Source organism: Bubalus kerabau, chromosome 1 (genome assembly GCF_029407905.1).
Source record: "Bubalus kerabau isolate K-KA32 ecotype Philippines breed swamp buffalo chromosome 1, PCC_UOA_SB_1v2, whole genome shotgun sequence".
In the NCBI taxonomy this organism is placed as follows: domain Eukaryota; kingdom Metazoa; phylum Chordata; class Mammalia; order Artiodactyla; family Bovidae; genus Bubalus; species Bubalus kerabau.
Window position 1 is genome coordinate 54,702,380 of NC_073624.1, and position 18,640 is coordinate 54,721,019.

Genomic DNA, 18,640 nt, shown 5'->3' on the forward strand with positions numbered 1-18,640 from the left:
GCTTGCAAAAGGGTGGCGGGTGGCCTGGAGGCACTTGGTTGCCACAGTGATGGAGAGGCTACTTTGGGTCTTTTGAGGGTCCGGTGGACATCCAGCCTTGCACAGAGTCCTGCATGGAGAAGAACTGGCCTGATTCTGGACGTTTCATATAAATGGAATCATTTGGTATGTGGTCTTTTGTGTCTGACTTCTTTCACTGAGCATCATGTTTTCAAGGTTCATCCATGGTGTTGCATGTATCAGTACTTAGTTCTGTTTTAGGAATGCTATTTCATTGTGTGGCAAGACACAGTTTGGTTATTCATTTGTAAGTCAGTAGACATTTGGTTTGTTTCCATGTTTTGGCTATTATGAATAATACTAATAATGCTACCTCTATAAGTTGTTGTATGGACATGTGTTCACTTCTCTTGGGTCTGTACCTAGGAGTGGAATTTCTGGATCACATGGTAATTCTATGTTTAACTTTCTGAGGAACTGCTGGACTGTTTTCCACGGTAGGGGCACAATTTTACATTCCCACCAACAAAGTAGAAGGGATCCAGTTTCTCCACACCCTTGCAGATACTGGTTATTGTCTGTGTTTTAAGGATGGCCATCCTCGTGGGTGTGAAGTGGTATCTCCTTGTGGTTATTATGTCTTCTTCACACAAACAAGCAAACCAAACAGAATTAAGAAAGAAGCACTCATAATGCAGATGTTGGCTAACTAACAGCCCTAATGAGCCCTAATGAGTTGATTTTACCTTCAGAGTTTGACCCCTCCTATGGCAAATGGTCGATTTGTTTCCCAGACACTGGATTTGTTCCACTGACTTTATTTCTGTTCTGTAACCAATAATTGAGCACATTTCACATGCCACACACTGTGCTGGGTGCCAGGATACAAAGACGAATGAGGAAGGTCTCGGCCTTTGGAAGCTTACAGTCTAACAGGGAAATAAGACAAGGTCACTAGAGTGCTGGGCAAAAGGTAAAAGGTGCTACTGAAGGTTGGGGAAGATAGCAGAGGGTCAGGGAGGGAGCAGTCCCCTGGGTGGTGGGTGGGCTTAACATGGTCTCTCACCCGCAGAAACAGAATATCCCCTGGATCAACTGAAGAGATGAGGTACGGCTTGAGTGCTCCAGACTTTGAAATGTTAAAGGAGCTTACATTTCCCACAGTCAACTGGGGCTGAGGATTCACAGTTGATGGTCTTTCTGAGGTGGCTCTGGGGACCCAGGTGGCAGCGGTGATGTCTGGATGGGGCAGGTCCAGCCCTCATAGTGCCCCCAGGGGGTCACTGCTGTCCAGCAGCTGGTCGGCAGGGTCCTGGAAAAGAGAAGTCTGTGAACCAGGCAGAAGGTGCATTCTTCCAGGTTGAGCATAACATTGGCTACTGGTCTGAGGCCTTGGCGGGTTTAGGGCACACTTGTTGTTTAGTTGCTAAGTCATGGCCAACTCTTTTGTGACCCCCGTGGACTAGCCCACCAGGCTACTTTGTCCATGCGATTTTCCAAGCAAGAATACTGGAGTGGGTTGCCATTTCCTTCTCCAGGGGATCTTCCCGATCCAGGGATTGAACCTGTATCTCCTGTATTGGCAGGTGAATTCTTTACCACTGAAGCCCTGGGGAAAGCCCTTAGGACATGTTACCCCCAATCCAGTAACTTGGCTTGTTAAATGTCAAACTGAAGGAATTCTTTTACATGACAGAAGCAGGAAGGTCACTCTGACTAACTCTGCCCCCTACCCTTTTCCCCTGAAAAAGGTAATAAAATTCTCTCATGAAATTTTCTTTAGAGGAAAGAAGATGCATCACTTCTGGGGAGCTGGGGGCCAAGAAACCTGTACAAACAAACCTTGTTCACTAACCCTTATCTTCCTAGTGACTTCTTCACCATTTACTACCTCTAGGTCCAAAGCTCTCTCTCTCGTCAATTCTTCACACATTTAGTCTAAAAGGTGCAAAGGCTTCCTGTTCCGGTCCCTTCTTTGGGTCTTCATTTTCTCATGAAGGCTCCCACGTACACATAAACGTTCAATAAAATATATATGCTCTTCTGTGAGTCTGTCTTTACCAGTTTACTTTTCAGGCCCAGCCACGAATCATCAGAGGGTCAAGGAAAACTTTTTCCTCTCTTTCAGCCTAAAAACACTATTTTTCCTTTAGTCTCTTGTGACCAGATCTGGTGGGAGCGAGGGTGGCTTCACGCTGCTGTCCTGTGGCCCGTGGCCTGAACATGGGTACAGTCTCGGCCTGAACATGTGGCCCTGGACAAGTCATTTCACCTCTGCAGAATTTTTCTCATCTATTAAGGGGCCTAATAATATTTACCTGACAGGGAGGTGTGTGAATTAAGTTAGATACTACTCTAAGGAAAATAAAACCACCCCACAAAACATGGCTGTTACTCTGGTTACAAAAAAAATCCTTTCCGGTTGACAGTTCATCCTGAACTGGGTCTGATCAGAAGCAACAGTCCGGAGGCGGCCTCCTGAACCTCCTGCTGTCTGTGGCTCTGATCAGACCGCAGCTCTGTCCATTCACATAATGGATGCTCACAATGTGTGGATTGGCTCCAGGTCGTCTAGAGGCAACATCTGCTCCTTCAGTATAAAAGGCATGAGAATAAAGCAGATTTGGGGCTGGTGCCCTCAGCTTAGGATTCCTGTAACTGGAATATTTTTGCCACCTGGTCTGATTAGGAAGGTTGAACTGAATCCTGTCTCTTAGGGTACTCTCACCTGCCTCAGGTGAGTATTCCATTGACAGTGTTCATGGGGCCCCAAGAAAAGCCAGACAGCTGAGAGGCCATGGAGATCCCTGAACAGAATATAAAATTTTTCCCCTTGCTTTTATTTTATTTTTTTTTTAATTTTATTTTATTTTTAAACTTTACAATATTGTATTGGTTTTGCCATATATTGAAATGAATCCGCCACAGGTATACATGTGTTCCCCATCCTGAACCCACCTCCCTCCTCCCTCCCCATACCATCCCTCTGGGTCGTCCCATTGCACCAGCCCCAAGCATTTGGACTCCCCTTGCTTTTAAAATGAGGTTGATTTCCATATCACAAGGCTTATAGAAATAGACTGTTAATAAATGCAGCTTAACTGAACTTGCCCTTGCAATCTGGACTAGAAACTTTTACATGGGTTTGATTAAAAAGCAATAGGATTTATGATGTGATTATTTTTCAGTATTGCAAATATATTAAATCTACTACCACAGGCACTGAGAACCATGGGATAGTTGCATTTGGTTCACTAGAAAAATAACAACAAGTGTTGCATTCTATAAGCTTAAAATGGTACAATAGAATACTGTAATGTTTCAGTGCCAACTTATAAAAATTCAGTGTAGCCACTGCCCCGTGGACTTCAGGTGCATCACACTCCCAGTGTGGATATGTTCACCACCCTGGAAGATGTCTGAACCCCCTACCATTGGGATTTATGGATGATGGTAGAATAGAAGGATGTGAGCTCACCTCTTATGAAAACACCAAAATTACAAGTAAGGCTTTCATTCAGATTTAACAGAGAAATCAAAAGCTTTGCAGACAAGCAAAAGCTAAGAATTCAGCACCACCAGACCACCTTTATAACAAATGCTAAAGGAACTACTCTTAAGTGGACAAGGCCACAACTAAAAACAAAATTATGACTAGAAAAGCTCATTGGTAAAGGCAAACATCCAGTAAAGGATGGCTATCACACAGAAGTGATATCAAAACCAGCAGTCATGAGGAGAACACAAATGCAGGATATGGGAAATGTATTTGAAATTAAAAGACCAGCAACTTAAGATAATCTTGTTTATATATGGACTGCTATAACAAAACCTCACGGTGACTACAAACTGAAATCTGTAATAGATTACACACACATTTTAAAAAGGGGGGCGGAATTTTTACGGAGACTTCCTCACATCGACTATCAGCTACATTTCTAGCCTCTCTCTCCCTCTGGAGAGTGAAGGGTGGAACTGAAAAATCCCAAACTTCGAATCATGGTTTGGTCTTTCTGGTGACCAGCCCCTCTCCAGAAGGCATATGGGAGCCAACCCAGAATCTCAGAACAAAAGATGCCCCTGGTATTCTCACCACTTAGGAAATCAGAGGAGTTTATGAGCTCTGGGGCAAAGACCAATATGTTTTCTCTTATTTCACTCTTAGCTTCTCAGTCCAGACCTGGTAACATAGGCAGAGTGTGTCTCGCACATTTGATGTGAATGGGTTCCCTGCCACAGCGCTGCGGTCAGTGGCGGCTCCATCCAAGCTCAAGGGTCACTAATTCTAGAAACAAGTGGCCCTTTCTTGGAAGACCAGAGCAGGACCCATGCCCCTAGATAAAAAAAAAACCTCATCAAAGAGATGTAGCAAAGTAAGAAGCAGCTCTGACAATAGGCAGAAGAATCCCGGACAACAGTGTAAATGTTGAAGCAGTTTTAGGTCTTCCTTTGAGTCTGCTACCTTGTCAGTGGTTGTGGCAGAATTCAGCCCAAGATTTCTTCTCCTTGTCACCTCTCACCTGGTCACAAGGTTGGGGTTGTGCAACCCCTAGTTATTTTCTAGATCTAACCGATGGACGCCTCTGCAATCCACAATCCACCCAGGAGAGCTCAGAACACAGAACGACCACAGGGCTTCCCCCAGCTTGCTTCTAGGCTTGTAGCCTGGAGATGTGTCCTAGAAGTGAGATTTCTTGGTGCAGTGCTCTACACGGGTCTGCTGAAAGACATCATTGCCCTACCCGCCGCCCCCCACCAACCTCAGCTGAACCTGTTTTAGATGAAAAGACAAACTCACTGTGAACGGGTCGTAGGAAGGTTCCGGGGTTGCTGAAGTTGCGCTCTCGTACATGGGGTTCGAGATATTCTCAGGCTGCTGCTTGCCAAGAGCTGCGACGTCAATGTCCTCTTCCGACTGCTTGGACAGACAAGCACAGGGCTGAGCACCACGAAGTCCGCAAGGTGGGGTGTCGCAGCCAAGTCGGAAGCTAAGGCAAGCCCCGCCCCCACCTCCACCTCCGGGAACTTTTCTGTTGTCCTTTTATTGAGATCTGACTTAGATGTAATATCATGCACCAATCTTAAGTGTTCAGCTCAGTGACTTCTTAAATATGTTCACCCATGTGTGGCCACCACCCAAATCAGCACACAGGGCATCTCCATCCTCCAGGAGGTGCCCTCACGCCCCCTGCCTGCCAATATCTGGTTCCGCCCATGGTAACTGCTTTTCTGACTCCCATCACCTGGAATGGTTTTACCTGTCCTTGAACTTAATATAAAAGGAATTGTGCAGCGTGGCACTTTTGCTAAATGTGATGTATATAATGCTTGTACAGGTTATCGGCCAGAAGGAAGCAGCAGTGCTTGGGGGCTGCAGGCATATCCAGCCCGCAGGGTTCCCATGGTGAACTAAGACCCACTGACCTGGAATGTGGGTTGAGCTGTTCAAATTGGGCCAGTGTGTTTCACTGGCTGTGACCTGAGGCCTCTGGCTGTGCAGGCCCCCCACCGTGTCCCCACCCTCAGAGTCAGCTTTGAAGCTTGTCTTGTGATTCCTCCAAGGTGAGTGGCCTCCTGGGCCCCTGGTGAATTTGGCTCCAAGCCACACCTGTGGCATGAAGGGCTACTGGCTGCCCTTCGCCCTCCTCCATCCTCTGATTCAGCCAGGTAGAGGGCCCTGGAGCTGCCACTGCTGATCTCTTCGGGGCAGAGGCCCCATCCAGGAGACAGGAAAAGTGTGCCAAGTGCTCAGCGAGGAAGCAGCCGGTCTGCTGGAGTAGCCCAGAGCCGGGGCTGGGTTTCAGAGTGGACCCCCATCCCCATGGTCCTGTTTTTCTCTGTCTCACCTCAAAATGCTGGAAGCCAATCGTTCTCCGGTTTAGTCGAAAGTAGGAGTACGCTGCCAAAGCAAGGGCTCCAATGACCAGGATGATGGCAAAGAACACCCCTGTTCCCAGGCCGGTGTGGCCTGGCGTCTACACACAGAAAGGGCAACGGTTGGTACCAGAACTGGTGACTTCCCCAAAGAGGCATGCTTCCTGGAGCCCACCCCATTCTGGCTTGCCTGAGGCATCTTGTGCCGGTTGGGATAAAAATAATGATAAAGCTGTCAATATGTATCTAGCCCTTACTACTTCCAGGGTCTGTTCTAAGCCCCCTTACATAAAATAATCCATTTAAATGCATAATAACAAAGAGATAAGAACAGTTTCTACTGTTTCCATTTTTATACGGGAGAACAGAGACACACAGAGGGTAAGCACTTGCCCAGTGTCACACAGCCCATAAGTGGTAGAGGTGGGCTTTAAAGCCAGCCTGGTTTTGGAGCTTCATACCTTTAGAACAAAGTTAGAAAACTAACATCACCACCAACTGAACACAGCCAGCTGACCAACTCTTATAAAGCATGTGCCAGGAACTGTCTTTATTATTTTACATTAACTCATTGTCTTCCCAAGAATCCAGGGAAGAAGGCATTTTGACCTCCATTTTGCAGATAAGAAAAATGGGGCTCGATGATGTTTGGGGCTCGTCTGAGTTCACATGGTTACAAAGTGGAGGGGCTCAGGATTTTCACTCCCCTTCCAGTGGTTTCTCCACTGGCAGATTCTGCCCTTTTCATTCAGCAAATATTGGTGCTGACACGTGTTATGTCACTGACACACTGGATGCGGTCTGGGCATCCCTGAGGCCAGCTGCCATGGATGGGGTGACAGGGCTCCCAGGAGTAGCTTGCTACTTGGGGAGTGGACATCGAGGCTCCTCCTTACCAGGAATGCTGGTATACTCACCCCTGGGATAGAGGGAGCTTTTAAAGGCTTGGAAATGACATGAATAATCCCATTGGAGGCAAAGATGTCCCACTGCAGAATGGCTCTTCCATCAACGAACCTGGTCTCCTAGGGAGGTGAGAAGAGGGCTGTCTATCAGATATCTCTGACTATCTGATTCTTTCTTTCCATGTGGGCAGACTTAGCAGCAGCAGCAGCCCTTCCACAGAAGAAAGTCGTCCAGTTTCCCTGAGGTCCGGGAGCCTGGGTTTCAGGCCCGTTCTCACTGACGGGCAGGATGGGGCTTGTGCTCGCCCTCTGGACAGCCCAGAACAGCACATTAGTAGTTCTTGTGCCAACAAACTGTTCTGTGCTGCAGAGAACCCAGGAGGTCATTCTGTCCAGCCCACTTGTTTAACAGATGAGGGGTCAGAAGGAAAATGGTGTGATCACATAGTTCGTGATCACACACACCAAGATCACATAGGTAGTAGGTGGCAAACCCCATGCCTCAACTTCAGACCCACTGCTGTGAACATCACACCACACAAGAAAGGGATGTTAAGTGAGCTAATTCCTCGCTAATCAAAGTGTGAGCCACTGGCTTGTGGTGTGGGCAGACACCCGGGAGTTGATTAGAAATGCAGAACCTGGGGCCCCACAGCCCAGCTGCTGAATTACAATATGCATTTTAACAAACTCATAAGTGATTTAAGTGCCTGTTAAAGTTTGAGAAGTACTGGTCTAAACTGATCTTCAATAATAAAGATCATTTATTAGGTAAGTATTAAAAATATTCATTAGGGCTTCCCTGGTGGTCCAATGATTAGAAGTCCGTCCACCTTCCAGTGCAGGGGACACTGGTTCGTTCCCTGGCCTGGGAAGATCCCACATGCCTTGAAGCAACTGGACCCATGTGCCACAATTACTGAACCCGTGCCCTAGAGCCTGCAAGCCACAACTACTGAGCCCATACACCATAAATGCTGAAGCCTTTATGTGTGCCCCAGAGCCCGTGCTCTGCAACAAGAGAAGCCTTTGCAATGAGAAGCCCATGTGCAGCAACGAAGACCCAGTGCAGCCAAAAATAACTAAATAAAATTTAAAAAATACTCAGTGTTTATAAAAAATATTCATTTAGCCCTTGCTACATGTCAGATACCATTATCACACGTCAAAATCCCTGAATCACTGAATCTCCATAAAAGCATATGATCTGACAAAACCACAATGAGGTATCACTTCACACCAGTGAGAATGGCCATCATCAAAAAGTCTACAAGTAATTATTAATGCTGGAGAGGGTGTGCAAAAAAGGGAACCCTCCTACAGTGCTGGTGGGAATATAAATTGGTGCAAAAACTATGGAGAACAGTATGGAGTTTCCTCAAAATACTAAAATTAGAGCAACCACATGATCTTGCAATCCCACTCTTGGGCAAATTGCTAGAGAAAACCATAATTCCAAATGATACATGCAGCCTAATGTTTATGGTAGCACTATTACAGTAGCCAAGACTTGGAAGCAACTTAAATGAGCATCAACAGATGAATGAATAAAGAAGATGTGGTACATATAAACAATGGAATATTACTCAGCCATAAAAAGAATGAAATAATGCCATTTGGAGCAACATGGATGGACCTAGATTATCTTACTAAGTCAGAAAGGTAAATTTTGAATGTATCATATATGGAATCTAAAAGAAAAAGATGAACTTGTCTCCAAAACAGAAATAGACTCATAGAATATTTCTGTAAATTAATGGTTTAAATTAGACAGCATATTAAAAAGCAGAGACATTACTTTGCCAACAAAGGTCTGTTTAGTCAAGGCTATGGTTTTTCCAGTGGTCATGTATGGATGTGAGAGTTGGACTGTGAAGAAAGCTGAGCGCCAAAGAATTGATGCTTTCAACTGTGGTGTTGGAGAAGACTCTTGAGAGTCCCTTGGACTGCAAGGAGATCCAACCAGTCCATCCTAAAGGAGATCAGTCCTGGGTGTTTGTTGGAAGGACTGATGCTGAAGCTGCAACTCCAATACTTTGGCCACCTGATGTGAAGAGCTGACTCACTTGAAAAGACCCTGATGTTGGGAAAGATTGAGGGCAGGAGGAGAAGGGGAGGACAGAGGATGAGATGGTTAGATGGCATCACCGACTCAATGGACATGGATATGGGTAGACTCCGGCAGTTGGTGATGGACGGGTGTGCTGTGGTTCATGGGGTTGCAAAGAGTTGGACATGACTGAGCGACTGAACTGAACTGAAAGGTTAACAAAACAGAAAGGTGGGAGGAGGGATAAATTAGGAGTACAGGATTAACATACATAATGTGAAAAAAGTGTCAGTCGTGTCCGACTCTTCCCATAGACTGTAGCCTGCCAGGCTTCTCTGTCCATGGAATTCACCAGGCAAAAATACTGGAGTGGGTAGCCATTCCCTTCTCCAAGGTTCCTTCTCACAGGAACTATATAGTTCCCTGTGCTATTGTCTGAGCCACCAATTGGTCAGAGGGTCAATATTTTGTAATAATTTATATAGGAAAAGAATCTGAAAATACATATATATCTGAATATATCTATAAAAAACTGAATCATCTTGCTGTGCTCCTAAAACTAGTACAACACGTAAATCAACTAGACTTCGGTTGAAAGAATACTTTAGAAGCCTGTGATGTGAACACCATGGTCATGTTACCACCACCCCATCACCACTTCTAATATCACAACCACCACCATCATCCCCACCATCGTCATCGAAACAGTCAACACCACCATTATCAAAGTAATATCGCTGTTACCATCATAAGCATCATCACGGCTATCGCCATCATCAACACATCACCGACACCCCTGTCTTTCAGATGAGGAAACTGGGACCCAGAGAAGTTCAGACAAGTTACCTAAAGTCCTAGAGCTAGTGGGCGGCAGACATACTAGGGTCACTTGACTTCAAGGCTCACGTGTTAATACCTGGGATAGGCTGACAATCTGACAGAAATAAAGGCAGAGAATCAGACAGCTTTAGAATGGTTTCATTTATAGGTCCTCATTATCAGCTTCTGGGGCTGGCGGTCACTGGGGCCTTAGTTCTCAAGGGGTAGCGGCTGCCTGACAGTATGGTGTGTTCTGGTCTTCAGCCGGTACCATCTTACTGCAGCTTTAGAGTTTTCTTTCGCATTATAAGCGTTGCCATCTATTAAGTACCTACTCTATGCTAGAAACTTTGCATTTATTATCTCCATTTCTCCCAATAAGCCCAGAAGACTTTTCATACCAGTTGGCGCTGGTCCTGGCTGGAGGTGATGAGCAGCTGGCTTCCCAGCCTCGTTTGCACGATGGTACCATTGACAAGGTCATTGTAAAAAAAGATGTTGATGTTGGAGAGGTGGTGCTCTATGTCCCGCCCAGACAGGGTCTGAGAGGAGAGGAGAGACATAAGAATGGTCTTTAAAAGTCAAGCAGTATTTTTTCATTTTCATGATAAGGATGACACAGAAAAAAAAAAATCACTTCTCAAGGCCTTGGCTTTTCTGCCTCCAGTTTGAAAGTCAATGGTCTAAGCAAAGCTTCCCAGTGATGTCCTGGGAGGAGTGGGTCTCGAGTGGGTAAAAGTGAGCAGAGGTATTGCTTCTCTCAGCCCTCAGTGGGATAGGGGCTCGAGGCTGTTGGAGCCTATGGGCGGGCTTAATAAACGCTGCCAGCTCCTCTGTGTGCCATGACACGAAGGAGCTCGGTGTGGTAGATCAGTTGCATCCCTGGCCCCAGTTCTTCACCTCTCCCTGTATCCTTGCCCTTTGCCGTATAACTCTGAGGGCCTCGCACTCTGGCTTTTTGGGTGTGTGGTATGTTAGCAAATGAGACCAGACAGGGTCTTAGAAAGTGCTGGCATTTTCTGCCAGAAGAACATGCCTGAGATAACCTGCTGAAGCCTGAGAGCCCTGTGGAGCAGAGTCCCAGACAGGCCAGGCTAGATCGGCCGATGGCCAGCCCAGCTCAGACACGCAAGCATGCCTGGCCAAGCCCAGAACTGCCAGCTGATCTGCAGCTGTGTGAGCCACATAAATGTAGCTACTGCACTATGGGGTCATTTGTGGCATTGCATCGTTGAGGTGGTAACTGATACTGTCTAGAAGCACTAAACACAGATACCAGGAACCCAGCTCACCTCGTTTTCCCCGAGCCCACTGTTCTGGGGCACAAAGAGGGTGCTTCGGATTGACAGGTCAGTCAGGTGTTTCAGGAATGCCTGGCCTCTGGCTGAGCTGTTGGAATACGCCAGCACTTCCTGGGGATAGGAAGGAGGTGGTCAGAAGGATCAGCATGGTGTTCAGGGAGGGACTGGCTGGAGAGGGTGGCATCACCCCTTTGGGAGTATTCCTGATGATCACCCCAGCTCAGGCTGCCACTCATCTGCTCATCTTTCTGACTGCCCCTTGGGAAAATTTTAGGAGGATTTTTCCTTTCCTTGATAAATCCTATGGTCCTAAGACACAGCCAGATCACAGGCCATTCTCAACAAGGCAGCTTGTGTAGGCTTTGAAATCTTAAGTGAATTCTGGAGTCTTCTTTTGCCAAAAATTTGCAAGGCGCCCGCTTCACCCAGAGGAAAAGCCGAAGTCCTTACAGTGCCCACGAGGCCCAAACCACCTGGACTCTTGCTCCTCTGACCCTGCACCCAGCTGTCCTCTTGCTCACCCTGCCCCAGCCACACTGGCCTCCTTGACGTTCCTCAGGCTTGCTCAGCAACGTCCTGCCTTTCATCCTTTGCCTGGCTGTTCCTTACACCTGGAATATTCTTCCTTGAAATCTGCATGGCTAACTTCCTCTCTTCTGTCCACAGTTTGTTTACATCTTACCTTCTCACTAAGGCCTTCTCTCATCACTCTGGGCAACATGGGAACCCTGTGGGTCCCCTCCCCACCCCCATAGTCTAGATCACCTTCTAGCATTCAATACTATTTGCTTTATTCTGTTTCTTGTCTGTTTTGTTCACTGATATATCTCAAGCACATTGTTAAGTACTCAATAAATATTCACTGAACAGATTTTAAGAAATCGCACTATGCAGTTCAGCACTGTCATCATGCAGAGAGCCCTGCTGCTGCCCAGAGAAGTTGAGAATTTGCTGAAGGGCACACAGCCAGTGGGTTTTGTTCTACAAAGTCTTTTATCTGAGATGCTGTCACAAGCCACACTCCCACACAGCACAAACATTGGTTTGGGTGTTCATCTTTAGGATATTTACAGTAATCCTGAGTTTTTAGGCAAGTTAAGTGGATACCTTTGGTCTGTGGACAAAGACTCACTATTTTGGGGTCCTTGGTCTAGCTTCTGCCCTGTTCCTACAAGCCCTGTACTTATGCTCTGTCCCCTCTCCTTGGCTGTGTCCTTGACCTTGCTAAGCCTCAGTTTCTTTATCTTCAAAATGGGAATAATGGCAAAAGTGACTTCGTAAGGTTGCATAAGGATTTATTCTGTCTAACAAGTATTGCTGAGCACCTACTATATGCTAGCCACAAGGCAGAGAAAATAATTTCCCTTATGGAGCTTATGTTTTGTGAAGCAAGTGTAAAGTAACCTGAACAGCTCAGAGAATCCTCGTGTGAAGAAAATGCACAGGAAATGTTAGCTATTGTTATTATTGCTGTTATTAATATCAAAGCTCAGTTCTTTGATAAGTTCAGTTCAGTTGCTCAGTTGTGTTTGACTCTTTGTGACCCCATGAACTGCAGCACACCAGGCTTTCCTGTCTATCACCAACTCCTGGAGCTTGCATGTACTCATGTGCATTGAGTCAGTGATGCCATCCAACCATCTCATCCTCTGTCATCCTCTTCTCCTGCCTTCAATCTGTCCCAGCATCAGGGTCTTTTCCAATGAGTCAGTTCTTCACATCAGGTGGCCAAAGTATTGGAGTTTCAGCTTCAGCATCAGCCCTTCCAATGAACATTCAGGACTGATTTTAGGATTGACTGGTTTGAGCTCCTTGCAGTCCAAGAGACTCTCAAGAGTCTCCTCCAACACTGCAGTTCAAAAGCATCAATTCTTTGGTGCTCAGCTTTCTTCACAGTCCAACTATCACATCCATACATGACCACTGGAAAAACCATAGCTTTGACTAGATGGACCTTTGTTGGCAAAGTAATGTCTCTGCTTTTTAATATGCTGTCTAGGTTGGTCATAACTTTTCTTTCAAGGAGTAAGCATCTTTTAATTTCATGGCTGCAGTCAACATCTGCAATGATTTTTGAGCCCAAGAAAATAAAGTCTCTCACTGTTTCCATTGTTTCCCCATCTATTTCCCATGAAGTGATGGGACCGGATGCCATGATCTTAGTTTGGTGAATGTTGAGTTTCAAGCCAACATTTTCATTCTCCTCTTTCACTTTCATCGAGAGGCTCTTTAGTTCTTATTCGCTTTTTGCCATAAGGGTGGTGTCATCTGTGTATCTGATGTTATTGATATTTTTCCCAGCAATCTTAATTCCAGCTTGTGCTTCATCCAGCCCAGCATATCACATGATGTACTCTGCATATAAATTAAATAAGCAAGGTGACAATATACAACCTTGATGTACTCCTTTCCCAATTTCGAACCAGCCTGTTATTCCATGTCTGGTTCTAACTGTTGCTTCTTGACCTGCATACAGATTTCTCAGGAGGCAGGTCAGGTGGTCTGGTATTCCCATCTCTTGAAGAATTTTCCACAGTTTGTTGTGATCCATACAGTCAAAGGCTTTGGTGTAGCAGAAGTAGATAGTTTTCTGGAACTCTCTTGCTTTTTTGATGATCTAATGGATGTTGGCAATTTGATCTCTTTTCTAAATCTAGCTTGAACATCTGGAAGTTCATGGTTCACGTACTGTTGAAGCCTGGCTTGGAGAATTTTGAGCATTACTTTGCTAGTGTATGAGATGAGTGCAATTGTGAGATGAGTGCAATTGTGCAATAGTTTGAACATTCTTTGGCATTGCCTTTCTTTGGGATTGGGATGAAAATTGACCTTGTCCAGTCTTGTGGCCATTGCTGAGTTTTCCAAATTTGCTGGTATATTGAGTGCAGCACTTTAACAGCATGGCTCAACTGAATTCCATCACCTCTACTAGCTTTGTTCATAGTAATGCTTCCTAAGGCCCACTTGACTTCACATTCCAGGATGTCTGGCTCTAGGTGAGTGATCAACACCATCATGGTTACCTGGGTTATGAAGATCTTTTTTATATATTTCTTCTGTGTAGTCTTCCCATAGTCAACACCAATTCTTTCTCTAACGGGGACTTTCTCTTCATTGGACATGACTTATAGAATATTAAAGTGACTTTAAATGCAGTGCAGGAATTCCCTGGTGGTCTAATGGTTAGGACTCAGTGCTTTCACTGCTGAGGGTGTGGGTGTGATCCTTAGTTGGGGAACTAAGATCCTGCAAGCCATGTAGCATGGCCAAAACTAAATTTTTTTTTAAAGAAAAAAGTACAGTGAAAAATGCAAGTTGACCGTATATTGAGAATTTGGCCACTGGGTGATCACCAGGCAGATCTTAACTGTGCCCCACCCTGTCCATGAAGACACAAGAACAACTTATTCCTACAGGGTAGACTCTGAATCTATTGTAGTCGCAGACAAACAGATGAGTTACCAGCTAACACCGGGACAGCATTTTCCATCTGCTAGCCACAGGGCTAAGCATTTTACAAATATCAAGTCATTTATTTATCACAATGACCCTATGAGATTGTGTCATCTCCATTTTACAGATGAGCAAACTGAGGCCCAGAAGGGAAAGCAACTCATTTAAGGTGATGCACCAAGTGGCAAATCTAAGTGTCAAACTTGGGCAGTGCGGCTGTGTCCACACTCTCAACCATGACTGTGAACCTCCGCCTTCTCTCAAGGACTAGACTCTCTCATATCTGCTTTGAGTTCACCCCTCTACCCCAAGGTGAAAGCAAACAGATGTGGTACAGACCTTTAGGAAGTTTGTGAGTGAGGGGAAGGACATTAGGACCTGCAACAGATTTCCACTGCACGAGAAGCCATCTCCCACATAGCCCACCTTGCAGGTGCAGTTCACATCTGGAAGGCAGAAATACATAGAGTCACACTGGGGAGGCAGGCATCTTGGCTACCCCATCTCACGCTGGGAGGTCGGCCAGCCCAGCTGAGGATGGCTTAGCAGCTGCATGGCCTGGAATCTGAAGCGAGGTTGGGGCCATTACCTTTCATCCGGTAGCAGAAGACATCCCACATCTCGCTCTTGTTGTTTCTTGGTCCGTAGTCCACTATCCCGACGATACCAGAGCCGCAGTTCTGGGAGGCATAGGATGTGGGGTAGGCTACTCGCCCACTGTCTAGCCAACCTGCTGAGCAGAGGTGGTACTTGGCCTGTAGAGACAAAGATGTGGATGTTGGTCAGCTGTGATTTCATATCTGTTGTGGAGTTTTGTGGCTAATGTCTGACTCCCCCATCAGACCGAAAACTCCATGGAGTCAGGAGTTATGGCTCATTTTGCCTATTGTACCCCTGTGCCTGGAACATAGTAGGTGTTCATTACATTTTTGTTGATTGAGCCACTGGATGGATGAAAGTGGTGCCTTCTCTTCCCTGTAAGTGCTCAAGTCCTAACGAGCAAGCAGGCATGTGTCTGCATGCTCAGTTGCTCAGTAGTGTCCGACTCTTTGCAACCCAATGGACTGTACCCCGCCAGGCTCCTCGGTCCATGGGATTATCCCAGTAAGAATACTGGAGCAGGTTGCCATTTCCTCCTCCAGAGGATCTTCCTAACCCCGGGATTCCTAACCCCAAGTCTCCTGCAGCTCCTGCACTGGCAGGCGGATTCTTACTGCTGAGCCACCTGGGAAGCTTGAGCAAGAAGGAGAAACAAGAAATTCTGACCCTACAAGATGCTGGGTCCTGGCATCAAGGGCTTTGTTCCTTGTAAAGAAATGTCAGGTCTGAAGATCTGGTCATGATGGAGGTTGGAGGAAGGGCAGTAAAATCACGAGGATGGGCAGTGATCTTGTGAGCACTCACTGGTAGGCTACTCCGAGTTGCTGACCTTTCCAAATGGGCTGGGCTTCTGATGTTAGAGGCCGAGAGAGCTCTGGACAGAGCTTCATTTCCTACCTGGCTGACAGCTGGGGCAATTTCTCTGTACGCCCTTGGCAATGCCCCCAGGCATAGGGAACCTGGGCTATTGCAGAGACACTTGGCTGCCTTTGGGCTCAGGGACACCCTAGGCTTGTGGGTAACTGATCTTCTGGTTTCCAGCCGTGAGGTGAAAACTTCCAGTCAGTGCCTCTGCCTTGGTGGTTGAATGTCATGATCGGGAGCAGACTTGTGGAGTTGGGGTATGTTGAGTCCTGGATCTGCCACTTCTTGGTTGGGTGACATTGGACATGTTACCTTTCCGAACCTCAGTTGCCCTATCTGTAAGATGGCAGTAGGAACACCTACCTCCAGGGATGTTGTAAGAATGGACAATAAGGTCAGTGAAGCACCCACTCTGTGCTGACATGTAACAGACCCACAGTGGACATGCTTGGGAGCTCCCTGAACTCCCCCCTCCAGGAAGGCAACAGCCAAAGACTGCCCTGTGTTAAGGAAGCGGCAACCCTACCATGTACACCCAGAAGACCCTGCCTGCATGGCACCCACAGATTGGCAACCCACCTTCTGGGCGTAGGAGAGCTGGTTGTAGGTTGCCATGGTTGCAGCTTCCTGAGCACAGGCCTCTCTGGCTTTGTCAAAGGTCAGCTTGTACTGGCCGAGCGGGGAGCGTAGATGGAACACTCCGACGGTGGTATCTAGAAGGGGGAAGAGAGGAATTGTTCAGCCCCACACCTCAGCTGGCAGTTCTCCCAGCAGAGATTTTCAAAGTGGAATTCTGGCCACATCCCAGGGTTTCTTGGGATGCCACTTTCCTTTGAGATGTAATTTAAAATACTTCTTTCTTTTCTAACTATGAAAGTAGCATGTGTTCAAGGTGGAAATGTGGGCCAGACAGAAAAGAAAAGAAATAAAAAGCACCCATCTTCCTGCTCTCTGGAAATAATCATTACTCCATGGCTAACATTTTGATGTACTTCTGTCCAGAATTTTCATTTTTGTAACTTTTAATTTTGATGTAATTTCACCCTTTCAGTCTTTTTTCTATTCATTTGTGGGTCATATATATCACAAATATGGCAGTATGCTGCATGTATAGTTTTTAGAAGTATTTCTTATAACATTCTTTCTGAGGATTCTTTCCCAGTATTATACATTTTCTCTGACAACATGATTTTACCTTGATTCTTTTAAACACTTATTGTGAACTTCAAAGCCATGGAAAAAAAAATACATTAAAATGAGTTTCTGCCAAGGAACCCATGTATTTTCTGATTGCCATTATGCCTTTAAAAAAGTTTTCTAGCCATTTTCCCCTTAGATACTAGAAAATATTCATAACTTTAAAATATATGATATCTCTTTTAAACCAATTAATGCAGAGATCAGAAACAAATCAAGAACCAAGTCACATTTTTATATTGTCAAGTTCATTATCAGATGACACTAAAAGGGTACATTCTACCCTCCACAAGAGCTAAGATTAAGGTTTTCTTTATTCTTTTTGGCTGCTCTGCCTGTGGGATCTTAGTTCCCTGACTAGGAATCAAACCTATGCCCCCTGCAGGGCAAGTGTGGAGACCAAACCAGTGAAAGTGAAAATCGCTTAATCATGTCTGATTCTTTGTCACCCCATGGACTATACAGTCCCTGGAATTCTCCAGGCCAGAATACTGGAGTGGGCAGCCTTTCCCTTCTCCAGGGGATCTTTGCAACCCAGGGATTGAACCCAGGTCTCCCGCATTGCAGGCAGATTCTTTACCATCTGAGCCACAAGGGAGGCCCAAGAATACTGGAGTGGGTAGCCTATCCTTTCTCCAGCGGATCTTCCCAATCCAGGAATTGAACCAGGATCTCCTACATTGCCGGCAGATTCTTTACCAACAGGAAATGCACAAGATTTTCTTCTTTGACCATAGCCAATAGTATATTCATTCCACAGGCCATATAATATTGTCAGCCAGATCTGGAACATAAGCACTCACCAACAGGACAGCTTGGGGAGGAATGGATAGGTGTTTAGCCTCGTATCCTTGCCGTGACAAGACAATTCTTAATTGTGTCTTTGAGAGGATATAACAGTATATTCAATCATCATTTACCAATTTGTAATTTCTCATTTTTTGTGATGTTAGGTAATGCTGGGGTGGTGTGAAGTGAAAGTGTTAGTTGCTCAGTAGTGTCCAACTCCTTGTGACCCCGTGGACTGTAGCATGCCGGGCTCCTCTGTTCATGGAATTCTCCAGGCCAGAATACCGAAGTGGGTTGCCATTCCCTTCTCCAGGGGATCTTCCTGACCCAGGGTTCGAACCCAGGTCTCCTGCATTGCAGGCAGATTCTTTACTGTCTGAGCCACCAGGTTAACTTTATTCAATTCTTAGATTATTCCTATAGGATGTGTCCCTTGAAATGGTGCTATGAGTCTTGGCTTGAATTATTGTATTGCTTTCCATACACATTGCCAAACTGGTTGCCTCAAAGGCTATGCCGGTTTGCCCTCCTCTGAACTATGTGAGACTAGGCATGTCCCCCTGAGTGTGGAATGACTCTGTGACCTGCCCACCAGGACGGCTGGGCCATTATCCCAATGCCGTCTTGTCTTGCTAAGGGTAACCACTCAGCTACAACAGAAGGTGGATCCAAATGTGACTCCTGGTCGCTCAGTATCACTACCATAATTTTCTTGGTATTCATAATAAAGTAGAAGAATGAAGCCCCTGGGAGAAGATGGGTGATGCTCTATGCAATGAATGGATTCT

The 18,640-nt window shown here is 45.9% G+C and overlaps 1 protein-coding gene across 1 annotated transcript in view; it reads right to left on the reverse strand.

Moving 5' to 3' along the window:
- Positions 1 to 1,179: 1,179 nt before the first annotated feature.
- The window catches only part of STAB2 (stabilin 2), a 167,842-nt gene continuing 150,381 nt past the window's right edge, over positions 1,180 to 18,640 (reverse strand). The window contains exons 61-69 of the mRNA XM_055575011.1: positions 16,446 to 16,579; positions 14,992 to 15,157; positions 14,742 to 14,848; positions 10,941 to 11,060; positions 10,050 to 10,190; positions 6,792 to 6,899; positions 5,847 to 5,975; positions 4,799 to 4,915; positions 1,180 to 1,312 (exon numbers count right to left, since the gene is read on the reverse strand). Coding sequence (XP_055430986.1) covers positions 1,262 to 1,312; positions 4,799 to 4,915; positions 5,847 to 5,975; positions 6,792 to 6,899; positions 10,050 to 10,190; positions 10,941 to 11,060; positions 14,742 to 14,848; positions 14,992 to 15,157; positions 16,446 to 16,579 — 1,073 coding nt within the window. The 3' untranslated portion in view covers positions 1,180 to 1,261. The remainder of the gene's footprint in view (positions 1,313 to 4,798; positions 4,916 to 5,846; positions 5,976 to 6,791; positions 6,900 to 10,049; positions 10,191 to 10,940; positions 11,061 to 14,741; positions 14,849 to 14,991; positions 15,158 to 16,445; positions 16,580 to 18,640) is intronic.